Source organism: Mercenaria mercenaria, chromosome 10 (genome assembly GCF_021730395.1).
Source record: "Mercenaria mercenaria strain notata chromosome 10, MADL_Memer_1, whole genome shotgun sequence".
NCBI lineage: Eukaryota > Metazoa > Mollusca > Bivalvia > Venerida > Veneridae > Mercenaria > Mercenaria mercenaria.
The window spans coordinates 19,278,774-19,297,459 of NC_069370.1; the positions used below are offsets into that span (position 1 = coordinate 19,278,774).

General features: G+C 35.4%; 1 protein-coding gene across 9 annotated transcripts in view; it reads right to left on the bottom strand.

Moving 5' to 3' along the window:
• Positions 1 to 4,527: 4,527 nt before the first annotated feature.
• LOC123559719 (pleckstrin homology-like domain family B member 1) overlaps positions 4,528 to 18,686 on the bottom strand; it is a 204,683-nt gene continuing 190,524 nt past the window's right edge. For 3 of the 9 annotated variants that reach the window (XM_053552419.1, XM_053552417.1, XM_053552418.1), the window contains exon 11: positions 4,547 to 5,426. In XM_053552419.1, the coding sequence (XP_053408394.1) occupies positions 5,243 to 5,426 (184 nt within the window). In that variant the 3' untranslated portion in view covers positions 4,547 to 5,242. Of the gene's footprint in view, positions 5,427 to 18,686 lie in introns of all 9 variants that reach the window. The other 6 variants (XM_053552420.1, XM_053552421.1, XM_053552415.1 and 3 more) reach the window with 5 other exon arrangements.

The following is an 18,686-nucleotide window of genomic DNA, read 5'->3' on the forward strand; positions in this document are numbered from 1 at the left end:
TTCTCTGGTTAGTTACCTCCCTTGCATTTCAAGGAAAATATTGTCAAAATACAGCAATCTTACAACTTAAGCATTTTCATAAAGTTTTATTTTACTATATAGAAAAGATTTTCTTACGTAAATATGTGTGTAGGGAGGTGGATTCTGCAAATCTGTCGAAATCACATGCCAAAAACAACATTTTCTTTTTGGGAAGATGGGAGTTGGAGAAAACTTGACAACATTTCAAGTGGACATCATCAATTTTAAATTATGTGATCAGATGGTCTATTTTTAATAAGAAACTTCAAATTTCAATTGATAAAATTTCAAGGGCTAAGCACGAAACTATTGTAACTGTATATAAATAAAGAACAAGAAACAATAGTTTCGTGCCAAGTCCATCAAGTGCCTATTTACCTGCTGCTTTTGTTTCTCCCTGTATTTAATCTGTTGCGCTACAAGTTCTTCTCTCAGCTGCGTCTCCTCACGGAGTTTTCTCTCCAGCTCCTCAGTTTCGCCGCTCCTGTGTAGCGCCAACTCTGTTCTCCCGGTTCTCTGAAAAAAAGAATTACGTTTCTTACAAATAAAAACATGTAACATTTTATGTACCAACAAACTATGTCCTAACGTATAGTCCCCCGGGGTAATTTAAGGTTTAACCTTTTCATGTGGACACAAAATGATTTTGCCTTTGGACCCGTTTAGTCTTGACCCTGCAATTGTGCAGTCTGATCAAGAACTGCACTGTTTGCCATTCAGTCAGTATCTTTTTAGTAAGCACCCTTTTAACATCTTATGGTACTTCCAAATTGAAAGATGGCAAATTCATTAGAAATTTAGAAGGGTAAAATTTTTAACCCCCTATTCGTAGTATTTCAGTTTGACCTAACCCGGGGTTCCTGGGCTGAAACCCGGGTGAAAGTGCAAGTACCTACAATTCGAAACTGAATCGTAAAGAGTAAAAAGACTCAGACACATTTACTTTTGATCCCCGGACAACATACTGGATGCCCTTTCCCTTTGGGCAAACTGCTCCCTTGGATCGACGTCTTTCTCTTTTACTCTAAATGACCAAGGCAAAAAAACAAATTTTTTTGTTAAACGTTGTTTTTTTTTCCCAAATCTTTATTTTCTTTTTATTTGTTTAACATCCTCTACCATTAAACAATGCCCTTTTAAACGACTTGTGAAACTAATTTTCTTTAAATCCCGATGAAAAATTCAAAACTCTTTTTTTTCATTTAAAAAGCCTTTAAAATTTCAAAAAAAATAAAATAAACAATTTTTCATGGCAAATTAAAAAAGTCGCATTTTCTGCCTTTTAATTAAGCAAGCTGTCCCCCCCATAAAAATGACTTTAATGGCTGGTTTTTAACAAAATCATCTTTCCCAAATGGAAAAAAAACAATCAAGGAAAAATATCATTGAAGCTTGTAGCTTTTTAGCTCAATAGGGAGGGCAGGGGAAACTACTAATATGGGTTAAGTTTGTCCCTGTGCGAGGTTTGTTCTCCCTGGCAATTTTTATAAAAGACAGCGTGTCGAATTATTTCGTCTGCCACCCTGATTCATGTGGGAGGTTTTGGGAGTTACTTCGAAAAACAGTTAGAAAAGGTAAAGTCAAGGAATTTCGGTTAGGGTTTTCTGCTTCCATTATTCAACTGAAATACTAAACCCAACTGAAATACTAAACCCAAAACAAACAACTTGCTTATTTAAAGGCAGACAACTCCAATAAACCTAAATGCATATGAAGAAAAGTTGTCTCCCTTCCAACACCGCAAATAGCCACATCAAAGCGAAAATTTGTCTTCCCCATGACAGTTTACATACTGTAGCTAATTACAGTTTTTTTTACGTTTTATTTTATATGTTATCATTCCAGCATCAGTACTAACTTCCCTTGTAATTCGACAACTTTGCAATATTTATTAAAGGTGACATAAGATGTTCAGCCGAAGTATATGGAACCTATATTTGCCCGCTCAGGGTATATCTGTCTCACCCTAGGGACAGTTCCCCAAACTAATATTTGCCCCACCTACATGTAAATTTTTCTTCACCCAAAATAAAATTTTAACAATTCAATCCCTTTTTTAAAAACTTTTATTTTTTTGGGTTTTTAAAAGATGAAAAACTGGGACCTTACCCGCATAAAAAATGATATAAACGCGAAATTTTTTTAAAATTAATAAAGACTCTGTCTGTAACTTTAAAAGGGACCATTTGTTTTAATCAGCCTCCACCAAAAACAAACAACACCTTGTGTATTTAAAATCAATATTTATAGCCCTACTTTTAAATATCAGTAAATTATATCAAGGAATTGCCAGACCATTTCCTGTAATTAATTATGTAATTGCTTGTTAATTGACCTTCATCCTGCCATGGCAATATGGTAAACAAAATTGCTTCCTTTCATCAAACAGAGATTTATAGCATATCCTTAAGGAGATTCTTAATTACATCTCAGTAACAGGCAAAGTATTTTTAATATAATATTTGTTATGTATTTATTTGTACAACATTCAGCAAGAACTTTTTACCTTAAATGGCATTTTAATGTAATAATTCTGTAAATTTGGAAGTGCGGATTGTCTTTCAAACATGAGGGCCATGAAGGCCCTGTATCGCTCACCTGACCTATTGACCTAAAGATCATCAAGATTAATATTCTGACCAAGTTTCCTAAAGATATGGTCATAAATGTGATCTCTAAAGTGTTAACTAGCTTTTCCTTTGATTTGACCCAGTGCCCTAGTTTTTGACCCCACCTGACCCAGATTTGAACTTGACCTATAGATCATCAAGATCAACATTCAGGGCTCTCGTTTGGCAAAATTTGGGGCCGAATATCGGCCCCATTCCCCCCTCAAAATGGTATGTTTTTTTCCCCCTATTTCAAAAAAATCCCCCCCTCAAGTCCAAGAATATCAGTGCTAAGCGCTTTGCAGTTGATTTTTTTGCCTTAAAATTTCATTGTTTCCAAAAATTCAGTGGCTCAGAGAAAAAATACAAAGTGTGATGTCTAAATAATAGGGATTTTTCTAGAGCGGAATAGTAGGGCGCAGCGCCCTGCCCATTTTTAGCACCGCCCTTCTGCCCGAAATCACCGCCCTTTTGCCTTTTTTTGGGGGGGGGGGGGGGAGTCCGGGGTAAAAAAAATTGTGCATTTATACACGAGTTTCAACGGTATGTTCAGTAATATAATGAATGTATAATGTATTATTATAAGGTTGTTTATATTTGGCAGAATTCATACAGCAGAGTTCAGGTTTGGGTCAGTAGATTTAAAGTTGAAAAGAATGTTTATATTTGTTTGCATTTCTTTTCGCGTTTGAAATTCCCCCAAAAAATCTTTTTGAAAAATCATGCGAAGTTCCCACCTTGCATGGACCCTGGCCCTAGTCCCAAAAAGCAAACGAGAGCCCTGACATTCTGACCAAGTTTCATTAAGATATGGTCATAAATGTGGCCTCTACAGTGTTAACTAGCTTTTCCTTTGATTTGACCTGGTGACCTAGTTTTTGATCCTACATGACCCTGATTCGACCTTGACCTTGAGACCATCAAGATTAACATTCTGACCAAGAATCATGAACTTGAAGATACAGTCATAAATGTGGCCTCTACTGAGTGTTAAAAAGCTTCTCCTTTGATTTGACCTGATGACCTAGTTTTTGACCCCAGATGACCCAATATCGAACTCGTCCAAGATTTTATTGAGGGTAACATTCTGACCAAGTTTCATAAAGATTGAGCTAAAATTTTGACCTCTAGAGTGTTAACAAGCTTTTCCTCTGATTTAACCTGATGACCTAGTTTTTGACCCAAGATGACCCAATATCAAACTCGTCCAAGATTTTATTGAGGATAACATTTTGACCAAGTTTCAATAAGATTGGGCTAAAATTGTGACCTCTAGAGTGTTAACAGTCAAATTGTTGACGACGGGCGACGACGGACACAGGGCGATCACAAAAGCTCACCTTTGAGCACGAAGTGCTCAGGTGAGCTAAAAACGACAAAAAAAACACCATGGAGCTGCATTTTCAAAATGCAAAATCATGCCCATGGGTGTATGACCAAAGATGTTGTTTTTTGAGGTTTAAAAGTGAAGATCATAATATTATGAAGGTCAGTGTCATTCATATATATAAGTCAGTTTGTAGGTGTTGCCACAAGGCTTGTTGAGAGTGAGTATGAACTAAACTGGGTCATTTATGTGGGCTGCAGGCAATCAGGTTTGGTCAGACGGACAGTTCAATCGCTAAATGACCAGAGACTTGCTATATTTATATAATGCAATGTTTTATTAAAAATTTTGCCACTTGACCAAAAGAGCGACGGGCTTGAACTGGTTGTGGTCATCAGTGCCCCTCTCAGCAAGAAACCAGAACATTAATTAGCAGAATTTTAAGATAAAACATTTATTCTGTTGCAAAATTTTTCATTCTTGAGAAGAAATTTCTCATGGCTGACAGACAGATGAACAGACATGAAGAGTGTTTTTTTTTTGTTGTTTTTTTTTCAATTTATCACTGATCCACATTTTTTTGTCACATTTCTAACCATTTTATGATTTGTATCATTTAGTTAGGGTAATACCATTTATTATTTGAGGGGGTGTACTGAAAATTTACTGACTGAATAGCGAACAGTGCAGACCATGATCTTGGTCTGCACTGGCTCTGAAGGCAAAACACTTGCCGCCGGCAGGCTAGAAGTTAAACTTAGATTAGAAGACTTATACCCTAAACTCATTTCATCTCAACATATTGACTTAGCTGTCTAGAAACTGTTTCTGGCATAAAATTGTAAGATATTTCAGCTCTCTTTCATATAGTTCTGTAGAATGCCAACCCAAATTGTTGAAATGCTGCCAACAAAGAACTGTTTCTTTAATTCCCTCTTCCACAAGGATCACTTCTTGTCCAAATTCACCCAAATGGTTTCAGGGAAAGTCATTCATTAAGTGTGGACAGTTGAACATTCAGAGAATGGACAAAAAGTGACCACAATATCTCACCTTTGCATGTCATAAAGGTAAGCTGAAAATGAACCCATTCTTACAAGACACTTATATTGTACTTCATTAGAGAGTTTTAACCCTTATCATGCTGGAAACGATTGATTCTGCCTTTGCGTCAAGTGTAGTCTGATCATGATCTGCACTTATCGCCATTCAGTCAGTATCTTTTTGGTAAGCACCATTTTTAACAGTTAATGGTACTGTACAAACTGAAAGATGGACAAGTTCATTATAGAAATTTAGCAGGGTAAGGGTTAAGACGAATATCGATGCAAAATTTGAGAACAGTCGCTATGAAGTTTGACAGAAATGTTACCTGGTCCTCCATAAGCCTCATTTTCTCGTGCTGAGCCTGTGCAAGAAGTCTCTCTAATTCCTGTAACTTCTCTAAATTGTCCTCCCCGCTACTAACACTGAAAATATATCAAATAAGAACACACTTTTCAAATATATACTATATCCACACTTATATGCTACTGTGCAAACTCCATAAAACTGATTACGTATTTGCTGATGTGTAGAAGTTGTTGCTATGAGTATGACGAGGTCTGCAAAGCTACATTATTATCACTGTCATGGTTTAACATTATTGCAAAAACATGCTTTACTAGTCTTAAAACTAATAGTATTGTATCCAGTCTGAACACCAATGTGCCTCCCAACTCACCCTACCCCAACACATGCTATGTAATGTTATGACCCAAAACTGAAGAGCATTGTGGCCTTGACCTTTCAGATATGGGTATTGGTATCGCATGTGACACTTTTTCACGTTATGTCATTATCGTGATCAATAGAACCCAGCTGTTTCTGAAATCTGACCCTCGATAAGAAATTTCTCAGTTGGACATGATTTTCCGAGCAATTGGACACACACAAACATACATACACACACAAAGGCGTGTACAACGACAAGGAATAACACTATATTATGGGGAGTTAGGGGCATAAAAAAACACAGCAATATATTCAAGAACTATGCATTCCACAAATAAATAAAATAAAATGCAATTATATATTTTATCTTGTGATTTACAGCCGGTTTCTTATAAGTTTTGCACAAACTCTTCCTATCTTAAAAACATGCCACTCACATTTCCTCAAAGTAATTTTCTCAGGCAATTAATGTGCAACTGCCACTATAAAAACCAATTAAGAGGAACCAATTAAATTCCGAAAAGGAAACTGTTCAGTTTTGTAGTTTATAGACATTATGTTTATTTCATTTCCGGTTTGCAGTTTTCTCCCTATTCAGTGAAAACCTGAATATATGTAACTATATTTGTCTTCTAGGTGTCAGTTTTTTCTATCACCTCATATGCATCATTTAGCATATATAAATTTATTATACCTCTGTTTTATCTACAATGATAAAATCCCATTACCCGACAAAGAGATATTTTGACTATCAAAACAGTTTAAACCTTTTTGACATGTGACCAAGCACAAGTGACTGTCAGGTCATGTGACCGAGCTGATATTTTGAATGTCATATAAGGGCAATTAACTGCTTCAAGTTTTTAGCCATATGACTGCATCCCTTGTAGTAACATATAGTCGAGATGTCACTATTCAATGTGTAGACATGCGATTACCGCGCTAAAGATGAAACTGTTGAGTTAATTGAATTAAAACCATTTTAAAATTTTTTATGCACTAAATTTGATTCAGTATAATAAAATAAATATCATATGGCAGCGTGTGTGACATTGTTATTGTCAATCCTCAAAACAGAATGTGACCACTCGGCTTTCGCCTCATGTGACATTCTGCCCTCGGGTTGACAATATCTTTTTTTGTTTTGGGTTTAACGCCGTTTTTCAACAGTATTTCAGTCATGTAACGGCGGGCAGTTAACCTAACCAGTGTTCCTGATTCTGTACCAGTACAAACCTGTTCTCCGCAAGTAACTGCCAACTTCCCCACATGAATCAGAGGTGGAGGACTAATGATTTCAGACACAATGTCGTTTATCAAATAGTCACGGAGGACAATATCAATGTCACACAAGCTGCCATATGATATTCATATAATATATATGTTGTAAAACCTGAATTAAGCAGCCAGCTATGCTGGCGCTTAAGGCAGGTTGCCGAGTATGGCAAGTGACAGCTAAATACAGGTGGTCAATAGGGCAAGTTCAACTTTTAGTTCATACAACCGATATCCAACATAAGTATGTATAGAATGTTTTTTCAGCAAGTACCTGCTTGAAATAAATTTTATCAGTGACATCACACTGACAAATATCATATCATATATACCAAATATATTCTACAAAGAATGGTTAAGATACGAGTTTTAGATGGTATTGAACTATAACACCATATGTGGGAAAAGCAGAGAATAAACATGAAATTAAACAAGAGCTGTTTGTAAAACAAATATGCCCCTATGAATGGCCTTTAGCCAATCGGATGCTCTGACCTGACCTGTGGCCAAATGACCTTAACCTTTCTAAAATGGACTGGTCTATCATTCAATTTGGACAGTTACCGTTTATCATTTGAAAGAGTGTTCACTGAAAATTTACTGACTGAATAGTGAACAGTGCAGACCATGATCAGACTGCAGGCTAATCTTGGTCTGCACTGGCTGCAAGGCAAAACCACTTTCTGCCAGCAGGCTAAAGGTTAAAAACAACAAGAGGCATCTACTAACAACAGGAAACAATCTTATGATCAATTATTAGGTGGATATCGTTTTCAGTCTACAGGGTTCTGTGACACTGACTTTTAACCTACTGATCATAAAAACAATAGGGACCCATCTACAGGCCCTCAGGCAGTCATCTTATTAAGTTTAGTCCTGAGGTTGCTGTGACCTTGACTTTTGACCTTCTCATCACAAGAACTATGGGTTCACTGCAATCTGACTAAAGTAGATATCCTATGACGCTACGCATAGGATCTGAGAACGACCTATTCATTGCCTCGTTCTGACGACCCTTTCGCTAGCCATCAGAGCCTAACTAGCAATCTTGCAAATCTACCTGTAGCCTGACTTTGATATTTACAAAATTCTTAGTCATAATGTATCAATAGCCGGTTAGCTCAATCGTAGGCACTTGCTTGTAAGCGAGGGGTCCATGGGTTCGAGCCCTGGAATAACTGCACATTTTCTTACTCTTTGACATTCGAACATGTCGTCTGATGATAAAATAAAAATAGCAATACTGGAAATCCAAAATATACAGAAGAAGAATTGAATGGTCGTTCTCAGATCTTCGTTTAGAAGATCAAGTACTTTAGTCAGATGGGTTCACTGGTAACTGCCAATGAAGTTCGACGTTGTAGGTCAAAGTTTTCAGACTGGTTGCTCTGACCCTGACCTTTGACCTAGTGACCCTTAAAACAATAAAGGTAATTTACTGACCACAGGCAATCAACCTATGAAGTCTGACCATTGTGACATAAAGCTCACTCTAGTACTCCATTGCAAATCAAAATTATTAATGGTCTACTTGCTGAGTAAAACAATCCATTATCATTTGAGATACAGGGGTGGGGGAGGTGGCACAAATAATTGTTTTGTTACTATGGGCATAATACCTAAATGAAATCATTTACTCCTATAATCATTTCATGCCAATTACTCTCAATGGGATGAATGACAACATTACACAGAAGAAATGTGTTTTTTAATGGTTGTAGTGCAATCATTGCAACATTATGTGAAAAATCGATGTGTTTAATATACTGTATCATTTCTGCACTAGTTCAGCTGTATGACTGAAAGTGCTCTCTGTTTTAGCACAAATTCTAAATATAATGATACATTTGAATGTACCTACAACACTCCTTTTGTTTTGGTACAATAATTAACCCTTACCATGCTAAATTTCTATAATGAACTGGTCCATCTTCCAATTTGGGCAGTACCATTTATCATTTGAAGGGGTGTTTACTAAAAATTTACTGACTGAATAGCGAACAGTGCAGACCATGATCAGACTGCACGGATGTGCAGGCTGATCTTGGTCTGCACTGGTCGCAAAGGCAGAATCACTTGCCGCCAGCAAGCTAAGGGTTAAAGAGGTTCCAGTCATTTCTCTGATAAACTGACCTACCCCTGCCTTATTCAGTGAAACAGGAAGTACTAATCGATAGTTATATTAATACAGCAAAATAAACGAATCCAGTTATTTGACTGATTTGTTAGGTCAAGAACTTTCTCCATGTCAAGTTTTCAAACTGGCAACCTATTTAAGTAAAGCAAGCTCCTTTTCAAGTGCTCAAACTAGTGACCTATTTAAGTACAATGTGTATTTTTTGACTGGGAGCCGACAATATAACTGAATAAAAATTATGTGAAAATTTTGGATGAAAATCACAGATTTTAAAAATTAAAAGTCTTCACGGAATCTTCCATCTCTAAGCGAATAATATTCCTCGACTCCCCTCCCCCTCCCCTGATTCTTATGATAAATTACATTTTACATGTCAGCGGACACTTCTTATATCTACTTTGTCTTTCTCTAATTTCAGCACTCGGGGTCTTCCAATTATTTTCATCCCACTGTATTCTTTTATACCATAAATAGATCACATCTTTTGTCTCCTGCTGGAAAAAACGTCCCTCTTTCTGATTAATGATTGGGGAAAAAAAAGAAAAGAAGATGGCATTTAACCATTTATAGAAACCGTCTAATATCCCAGGAAATCTATTTATTTCTAACAAAACAGATAATTACGCTACCTACTTCCATACAAGACATTTTTCATTGTTTTAATCAATGGAAAAATTACATTTAATATAAGATCAGACAAGGATACGAATTGTCAAGTCACGTTTATATCTAAAAAAATTTTTAGGGATAGGTTCAAACCTCTACCAGCCCCTTAAATAACTGTTTTTTTCCCGACATATTGATGAAACTTGAATGTGACTGGTTAAGCTTTGAAAAATGTTACGTAATTAAGGGTTTCAACTTTTTCACAATATTGATATTATAATCAACAAAATTGGCAAGTCATAATATATTAATACTAATTTTGGCACACGGATACATTCAAACCTTAATGATATTTCGATGTTTCATCCATACTTGTCAGTTGCCGTAATAATAATTATTGATACAAAATTTTCAATCACAGTGACAGCCGTAGTTGAAAAACCAGAATAAATTTAGTCCTATCCTATGTCCAGCAATAGAATCACTTTTAAGTTAACTTCACTGAAATCCTATCCTTATAAGAAGAGCTACTTTGCACTTTTGTCAAAAAGCAAATTACCAGAATTTCTGACATTTTAAAAAATAAAGGGAGGTAATAAAAACTGGGTGAAAAAAGAAATTATCAGTCAGATTAAAAGCTGTCAATAAGACAGCACACTTAATTGACTATTCAATATTTTCTAAGCTGAACAAGGGCCATAACTAAGCAAGACATTATATAACGGAGTAATTTTATTACAATTTGTTACAAATTAAAATTTGATTATGGCATGATTAAACAATGTGTATGCAGAACTTCACCCAAATGTTCTAAGTCAAATAAGGACCATAAGTTGAGTGATTAATAAGGAGTTTTGATGGGTAGACTGCCTTGTGTTTCAATCCTTTATAACATTACGTAGTTTTTACCAAGGAACAGCTTGATATGAGCCGTGCCATGGGAAAACCAACATAGTGGGTATGCAACCAGCATGGATCCAGACCAGCCTGCGCATCCGCGCAGTCTGGTCAGGATCCATGCTGTTCGCTAATAGTTTCTCCAATTCCAAAACGCTTTAAAAGCGAACAGCATGGAGCCTGACCAGACTGCGCGGATGCGCAGGCTGGTCTGGATCCATGCTGGTTGCAAACCCACTATGTTGGTTTTCTCATGGCGCGGCTCATATCAAGTTGCACAAACTAGATGCCCACGAGCAACATTTCGAGCACGCCAGCTGTCAACTGAGAGTTGCACATGATACTCTGTCTCATTGAGGGAAAAATTTTATGCCAAATAAAAAAAAGATTGCAAAATGTTACAATATAAGTTATTTATAGTACGGTAACAACAAAGGGAAGTAGATCTAAATCTTAAAAAAATTTTGGACAACTATGTCTTAGCTTCCGCAAAACTTATCCAAGACATGTGCCCGCGCCCCCCCCCCCCCCCCCCCCCCCCCCACCACCAACACACACCCAGATGAATTGATTAGCTTCATCCCTTTGAAAAAGATGACCATAAAATTTTTATATGTAATAAAATGAAAGCATTTTAATTTAATACATGTAATATGAAGACATATATTAAACACAATTCACAAAGAATATAAAAGGTAACATTTTAACATTCATTTCTATTCAAAAAGCTACGAAATGATAGAAACCCTAATCGTGCTGAAAATTTTTAAGTTTATCACAGTCCAGATTCAAACCCTTCATTACCTGCTTGTTGGAGTCATAGGCCGGCCACAAAACCAACAATGCTCAAGATTAAAACTTAGAGCAATTCTGTGCTTCTTTTCGACTTCTAACTCTAGATTCTGGGGCGGAGTGTTGAATCCGTTTTTTCCACGTAATTTCTGGAGTTTAGCACGATCCATCAGTAAATAAACCAGGCTGGATTGTTTCCAATTTTTTCATTTCCAATCATTTTTTTTCCCTCTAACTTTTTATAATGAAACACAAAGCTTATTTAACGCATGATTCACCACAGGTATTAATAACTATATGAAATTAACACTTCTCTCTGTATAGACAAAACAGATTCATTCCAGGATCTCCAATCAATTTGAAGAAATTAAAGATAAGGTTTCCAAATATAATATATATTTCACTTTTCAGTCATTATAAACCACATTTTTTCTCAATAATCTGAAACAACTTTCTGTCACCTTCCCAACTTTGGGTTTGATCTTGTTGGTACTTTTGTCACCTTTAGGTTCCATTAGCGTCTTGTTAAAATCTTTTGATCAGATTCCTTTTCTTATATAATTATACCTGTATTCTTGTTCTTCTCCTAATCAATATAGACTACATTTGAATTCCATTACAACACATATCTTATTCCTTTTAGCCACCTACAATTACATCCAATCTTCGGCTGATGCTATTGATGCAAGTTCGTTATATTCCTCCGTACAAAAAAAACAACATTCACAGTGCAGATTTGCAGATAAAAAACGTCTTTCTGGTCTTTAAATCCTTAATGATCATTAAGACAGCTTTAAATAAAAGAAGTTAATTAAATTTTGTAATATTTCTCTTCCATCAAATCGAAAGAAAGTACAGAAAATTCTTAAAATCCATTAAGAAGATTAGAATCAGTTTTTGATTTTTTTTTTTCGGTAATTTAATCGAATCTTCAAGCTATGCCTGTTTCACTTTTTGGGTTTATCGGGGAAAATAAATACCAAAACTTTTCCCAGTTGCATATTTAAATGAAATTGTTTGCGGAAATAACAGGAGAAAACATAGTAAAAAAATACTGTAGTAATATCCTTTGATTGTACCGTCTTTCTCCTTGTAACAGGCGCACTTACTTTTTAAGCGAATGTAAGTTTAGTAAAATTTCAAATTACCAAAAATCTGTAGAAATGTATATTTTAATTTTAGGGTAACTCGAGACAGTGAATATTAAATAATTATCCATACAAAAAACTTTCCCTTAGCAAATTTTCGCAGATAAGAAGAGTTAGAGGGGCATCATAATGGCTTTGTTTATAATGTGGTTGCCTCATTTTTTTGTTATGAACATAAAATATTTTAGTTTCTTTTTATTTATTTTCAGCTATTATATATTCTTATCTCAGATATCTGTTTTAGGTTCTAGTATTTTGATGACTGAATCTGCTGTTCTTGATTATCTCCCTTTAAGGGGTCTGGCTGTTTAAATAAATATGCAAATAAAACAGCAGTCATTTTCTAACCATTTAATTATGCATATTCCATGTTTTGGTTGTTGCCTAATTTGATTTTATAGCATAAAGAATTATGACTTTAAAACATTTGTTTCATTTTTTGCTACAATTTGAACTTCACTTTCAAATTTCCATGAAGAAAATGATACTAAAGAAAATACAATTTATGTAATCTTGTACTAAAACAACTTGAACATTCCCAAATTTCAGTTTTCAAAGACAAATTAAGGATATTTCTAAAAAGATTAAAATTTAGAAGACTTTAACAAACGGTTCTCTTTCCAACAAAAAAGCTAAAGTATGCAAAATTTGATAAACATTCCTTTTCATTTCATACACTTCAGCTAAGCATTGCCAACAACAAGTAAAAATTAATAAAATTTCCTGACCAAATCACATTTTTTCGTAGACCAATTTGGCCTTGTAGCCCTACTGATCCCTGTACTGTGACATTTATACCCTCTTAAGTGCAAACACAAATTCTAACAGCACACAACTATCATATCACATGATATTAGTCTTTACTTTGCAACTAATGTTCTAGGCTAAGATTCTTCTGAAGGGAAAGCAAGCCAACTAGATCGAAATTTTAAATTTCCTGGCAACTGACAATGACCTTGAAAAAATCAAATCTCCCTGATTTTTTAAGGTTGGTGGCAACACTGCTGGTTCAGTCAATGATTAAAGTAAAGAAAGCTTAATATGACAACAGTTTTAGATATTTCAATAAATGACAACAAAGTATTAACAATTCTAACAAGAGCACTGCAATGTGGAGCATTAAACGCCCGAAGGTATGACCTTCGACCCGTAAGTGGGACCTTTACCTTTAAGTGAGTCATCGGAAACATATCTCTGCAAGACGACTAAATGTGGTGAACATTTGTGCCAAGTTTCTTTAATATCCTTCCACAAGTTCCAGACTTACAGAGCAGACACGAAATTGCTAACGGACAGACATATGGATGGATGGACAGACGGACACTGGCATCATAACATAATATGTACCTCCTTTCAGGCGTATAACAAAAAGCACAGTTTTCAAAACAAGTAGAAACTGGCCATTCTGATTACTGTTACAAATATTCAAAGAAATTATCCCTTTAAACACTGACAAGAAATTTAGATTTAAGACACAGATTATGAAATTTCACTTTCAGTTTCTCTCTTCCTTTGACATGATCAAGCTGATTAGGACAAGATGACAACATCTTACAGCAAATTAAGCCACAAGTTTGATTCTGAAAGGACAGGTTTTGCAGTCTGAGGTTGCTGACAAAATGCCATGGCAACAGTCTTATCTGTAAACTGAGAATGCATATTTCATAAATTAAAGAAAATGCCATGGAAACAAAACTCTTAAATTAGACTCATTATCTTAGAACATTATTCTTCTGCAATAGAATTAAACCATAAACACTGCATTGAAAATATATTGAAGCTAAACATAAGGGATAAAAAAAACAACAACTGGCAAAATGAGATTGGTACATAATATATTATTAACAATAAGTTCACACCTGTCAAACTGAAGTCAGAGAATACAAAGTAACAATGTTACCACACCTGTCAAACTGAAGTCAGAGAATACAAAGTAACAGTGTTACCATGCCTGTCAAACTGAGGTCAGAGAATACAAAGTAACAGTGTTACCATCACCTGTCAAACTGAAGTCAGAGAATACAAAGTAACAGTGTTACCATGCCTGTCAAACTGAGGTCAGAGAATACAAAGTAACAGTGTTACCATGCCTGTCAAACTGAGGTCAGAGAATACAAAGTAACAGTGTTACCATCACCTGTCAAACTGAAGTCAGAGAATACAAAGTAAATGTTACCACACCTGTCAAACTGAAGTCAGAGAATACAAAGTAACAATGTTACCATCACCTGTCAAACTGAGGTCAGAGAATACAAAGTAACAGTGTTACCACACCTGTCAAACTGAAGTCAGAGAATACAAAGTAACAATGTTACCACACCTGTCAAACTGAAGTCAGAGAATACAAAGTAACAGTGTTACCACACCTGTCAAACTGAAGTCAGAAAATACAAAGTAACAATGTTACCACACCTGTCAAACTGAAGTCAGAGAATACAAAGTAACAATGTTACCACACCTGTCAAACTGAAGTCAGAGAATACAAAGTAACAATGTTACCATCACCTGTCAAACTGAAGTCAGAGAATACAAAGTAACAATGTTATCACATCTGTCAAACTGAAGTCAGAGAATACAAAGTAACAATGTTACCACACCTGTCAAACTGAAGTCAGAGAATACAAAGTAACAATGTTACCACATCTGTCAAACTGAAGTCAGAGAATACAAAGTAACAGTGTTACCACACCTGTCAAACTGAAGTCAGAGATACAAAGTAACAATGTTACCATCACCTGTCAAACTGAAGTCAGAGAATACAAAGTAACAATGTTACCACATCTGTCAAACTGAAGTCAGAGAATACAAAGTAACAATGTTACCATCACCTGTCAAACTGAAGTCAGAGAATACAAAGTAACAATGTTACCACACCTGTCAAACTGAAGTCAGAGAATACAAAGTAACAATTTTACCACATCTGTCAAACTGAAGTCAGAGAATACAAAGTAACAATGTTACCATCACCTGTCAAACTGAAGTCAGAGAATACAAAGTAACAATGTTACCACATCTGTCAAACTGAAGTCAGAGAATACAAAGTAACAATGTTACCACATCTGTCAAACTGAAGTCAGAGAATACAAAGTAACAATGTTACCATCACCTGTCAAACTGAGGTCAGAGAATACAGTGAAAAAAATAAGTGACTATTTAAAATGACAGCTAACCAAAGTCCACTGTAATGGAAACAGCTAGTAGATGACCAGGAAAAAAATGTCATGCAGGTACCTGATATATCCAATCAAAACTGTGTACAACTGAGATCATTTTTGGGAGTCACAAAAGAGTCCTGCTAAATGGGAGAGCAAAACTGTGGTCCTTATTTGCAGGTCCTATTAACATGGTGTAACGTTAACCAGAAATGAAATCAAATGCTTTCTGATAACAGAACGTATTGGAACACACTTGGGTTGTATATTTATTTAACATCTTTAGACACAGCCTATAAGGACAGCCTTTGAGATATTGAATTCTAATAAATTGGTTTGTCAATCAAAGGCCTAGGTGACAAGGAGAAATAAATAGCCTGCTATAGGAATGTGTTCCATAAGCCTCTGTCAGTCACTTTAATTGAAACTGACATAATCAATATCAAGAAACTGGTCTCTTTGATAACTGTTGGCCTTTTCTTGGTAAATGACAAAAGGCAATCAAAGATAGTCCTAAAATAGCCAAATTTTTTCGCAATTATGTTAAGGAATGAAAATGAGTTATGGTCTGCAATGAGTGAAAAAAGTTCAAATTGTGCTCATGTTGTGTTTAAGTGATATTGAGACTTCATTACTTTAAAGATATCCGATGCTCATCTTTCAATAAAATATTATTTTTTTATTATTAATATAAATGTAAAAAAAAATCCCTTTTTCGGCTCCTTCTCATAGAAGTAAACATTCATGCTAAATATAAACAAGATTGGTCCATGCATGTCAAAGTTATGGTCCGGACAAAATCGGACAGACGCACGCACGCACATACACCGACCCGCCAAAAGTGATGACTGTACTGAGCTCACCACAAGCGAGCTTAAACTGTGTATGTTAAGCAACCTGAACATTCATAATTAAATGTCATGCAGGGACAGTTGTTTCGTAAAAAAACTTCCAGTTTAATTAAGGTCTTGTGTTGGCTTAACTTCCAGGTTAAATGCTTAAGGAAGACCAAAAGTGTGTAACCACCAACCTTTTGCGGGCCAGCTCAATGGCTCCTTCTAATGACCAACCTTAACCCAAAGAAGTGATGGGCAAGTCATTTGAAGACCTCAACCACTTGGCCATAGAGCTCCTATTAATGAAGACTTAAATTCATGGCCAATTTCAATTACACTCACTGTATATACAAACATTTTACTTTCCTGGCCAACAAAGAGAGAAAATTAATTTCTCACTCTCCTGAATTTCAAAGATAGTCCCTCTTGCAATAAATAACTTCATGAGCATCATTACTTGTGCATCTAGAAGATTACAGTTTTCCAAAAGATTGCCAATTTTTTTTTCTTCTGGAGTGCTGAACATTTAAACAGATGGTAGAGAAATTTATGTCTGACTTTCACTTCTAAAATGCATGGCATTCTCCCTCATCAATAAAACCAATAGTTTCAATTTTCTTCCAGTAAACACCAGATGGAAAGAAAAAAACATTCCATAAAACCTGATTTAGTTTTACCACTACAGATATTTCCTTCTAACTTTTTTCACATTCCAAATTTATGTCGACAGAATTTTGGAAGATTTGTTTGTTTGTATAGTTCAGAACTTGTTTTTTTCACTTTCCATTACTGTGATTTTACGAAATACATCATGGCACGAAAACCAAACTTATTATTATAATCAAAACCAAATTAAACAAGAGAGCCATGATGGCCCTATATTGCTCACTTGAGTTTAGTTGCTTGCTGGAACAGTTAAAAGTTTCTACTAAATAAAAGGGGCCAAGCTAAACCATTTGAACAAACTTGATAAAGATCCATGCCAGGACACTACTGACCAAATTTGGTGTAATTCTAACCAGATTATTTGAGATAGGTATTGAAATCTGTATGAAAAACTAGAGCTGCTTTTGAGAAAAGCGCATGTTTCCCATAATGCCTAATCATCTAGATTGGCATTTCTTCTCCATTATGTATATGAGTCAACCAATTGCACCAAGACCTGTATCTCTGAAATCAGTATTTTTGGTAATTCAAGGGCCATAATTCTGAAGTGCCTGGGCCGATTTGGCTAGTTATCAAACTTGGCCGAAGACTTATCAGCAAACATATTTTGTTCAAGTTTGGTGAAGATTGGATGAGAAATGTTCGACTTAGAGTGCGGACAAGATTTGTGAGACAGACAGACAAGACAGACAGACACACACACACACAAGGACACACACACAGACAGGAGTAAATCAATATGTCTACAACCACAGTTACAAGTGCGGGAGACATAATAATACATGTGGCTCAAATTTCTTGGCTAAAGCTTCAAAAACAAAAAAACTAGGTGAGTAGTTCATGGAAAAAATTATTCAAGGTAACTTCAGAAATCTGTACAAAAAATTATTTAATTGGTCTAAATCTCTCTGCTGTAGCTTCAAAAACAAGAAAATCAGTCAGGACCTTTATTGGCTCTGATTATCTAGTGTTTTGAGAAGAAAAAGGACATAATTACATAAAATTTGAACAGAGTCAAGATTTATCTCCTGTGAACAAAACACAGGGTCTGCTGCATGGATGTGCAAGCTGATCTTGAAAAAGGCAGAATCACTTGCCGCCAGCAGGCTAAAGATTAATTAACTACAACAATTTGGACAGATTCCTGTAAAACTAGTAAATCTGGCAAGACAGACTCAGATACCTAAAGGCAAAACAAGGAATTTAGTCAATAAACATTAATGCCTTTTTCTGATAGCTCTGTCAAACTGATAAAACAATATTTCACTGTGATAGCGAAATGACAAAATACTTTAAAAATCTTTCACATTTTTTTCCTTTCACTTGTCTAACCGAGAGCAATTCAATTTCTAAGAACTCAATAAATATCAGAAATAAATGTGATAAACAGAAGAATAAAACAACAGTTTAAATCAGCAACTGACATACTAAAACAGGAATAAACAAGAGCTGTAGGGGGACAGCAATGCTTGACTGTTCTACAGCCTTATCAATTGAATGAATATAA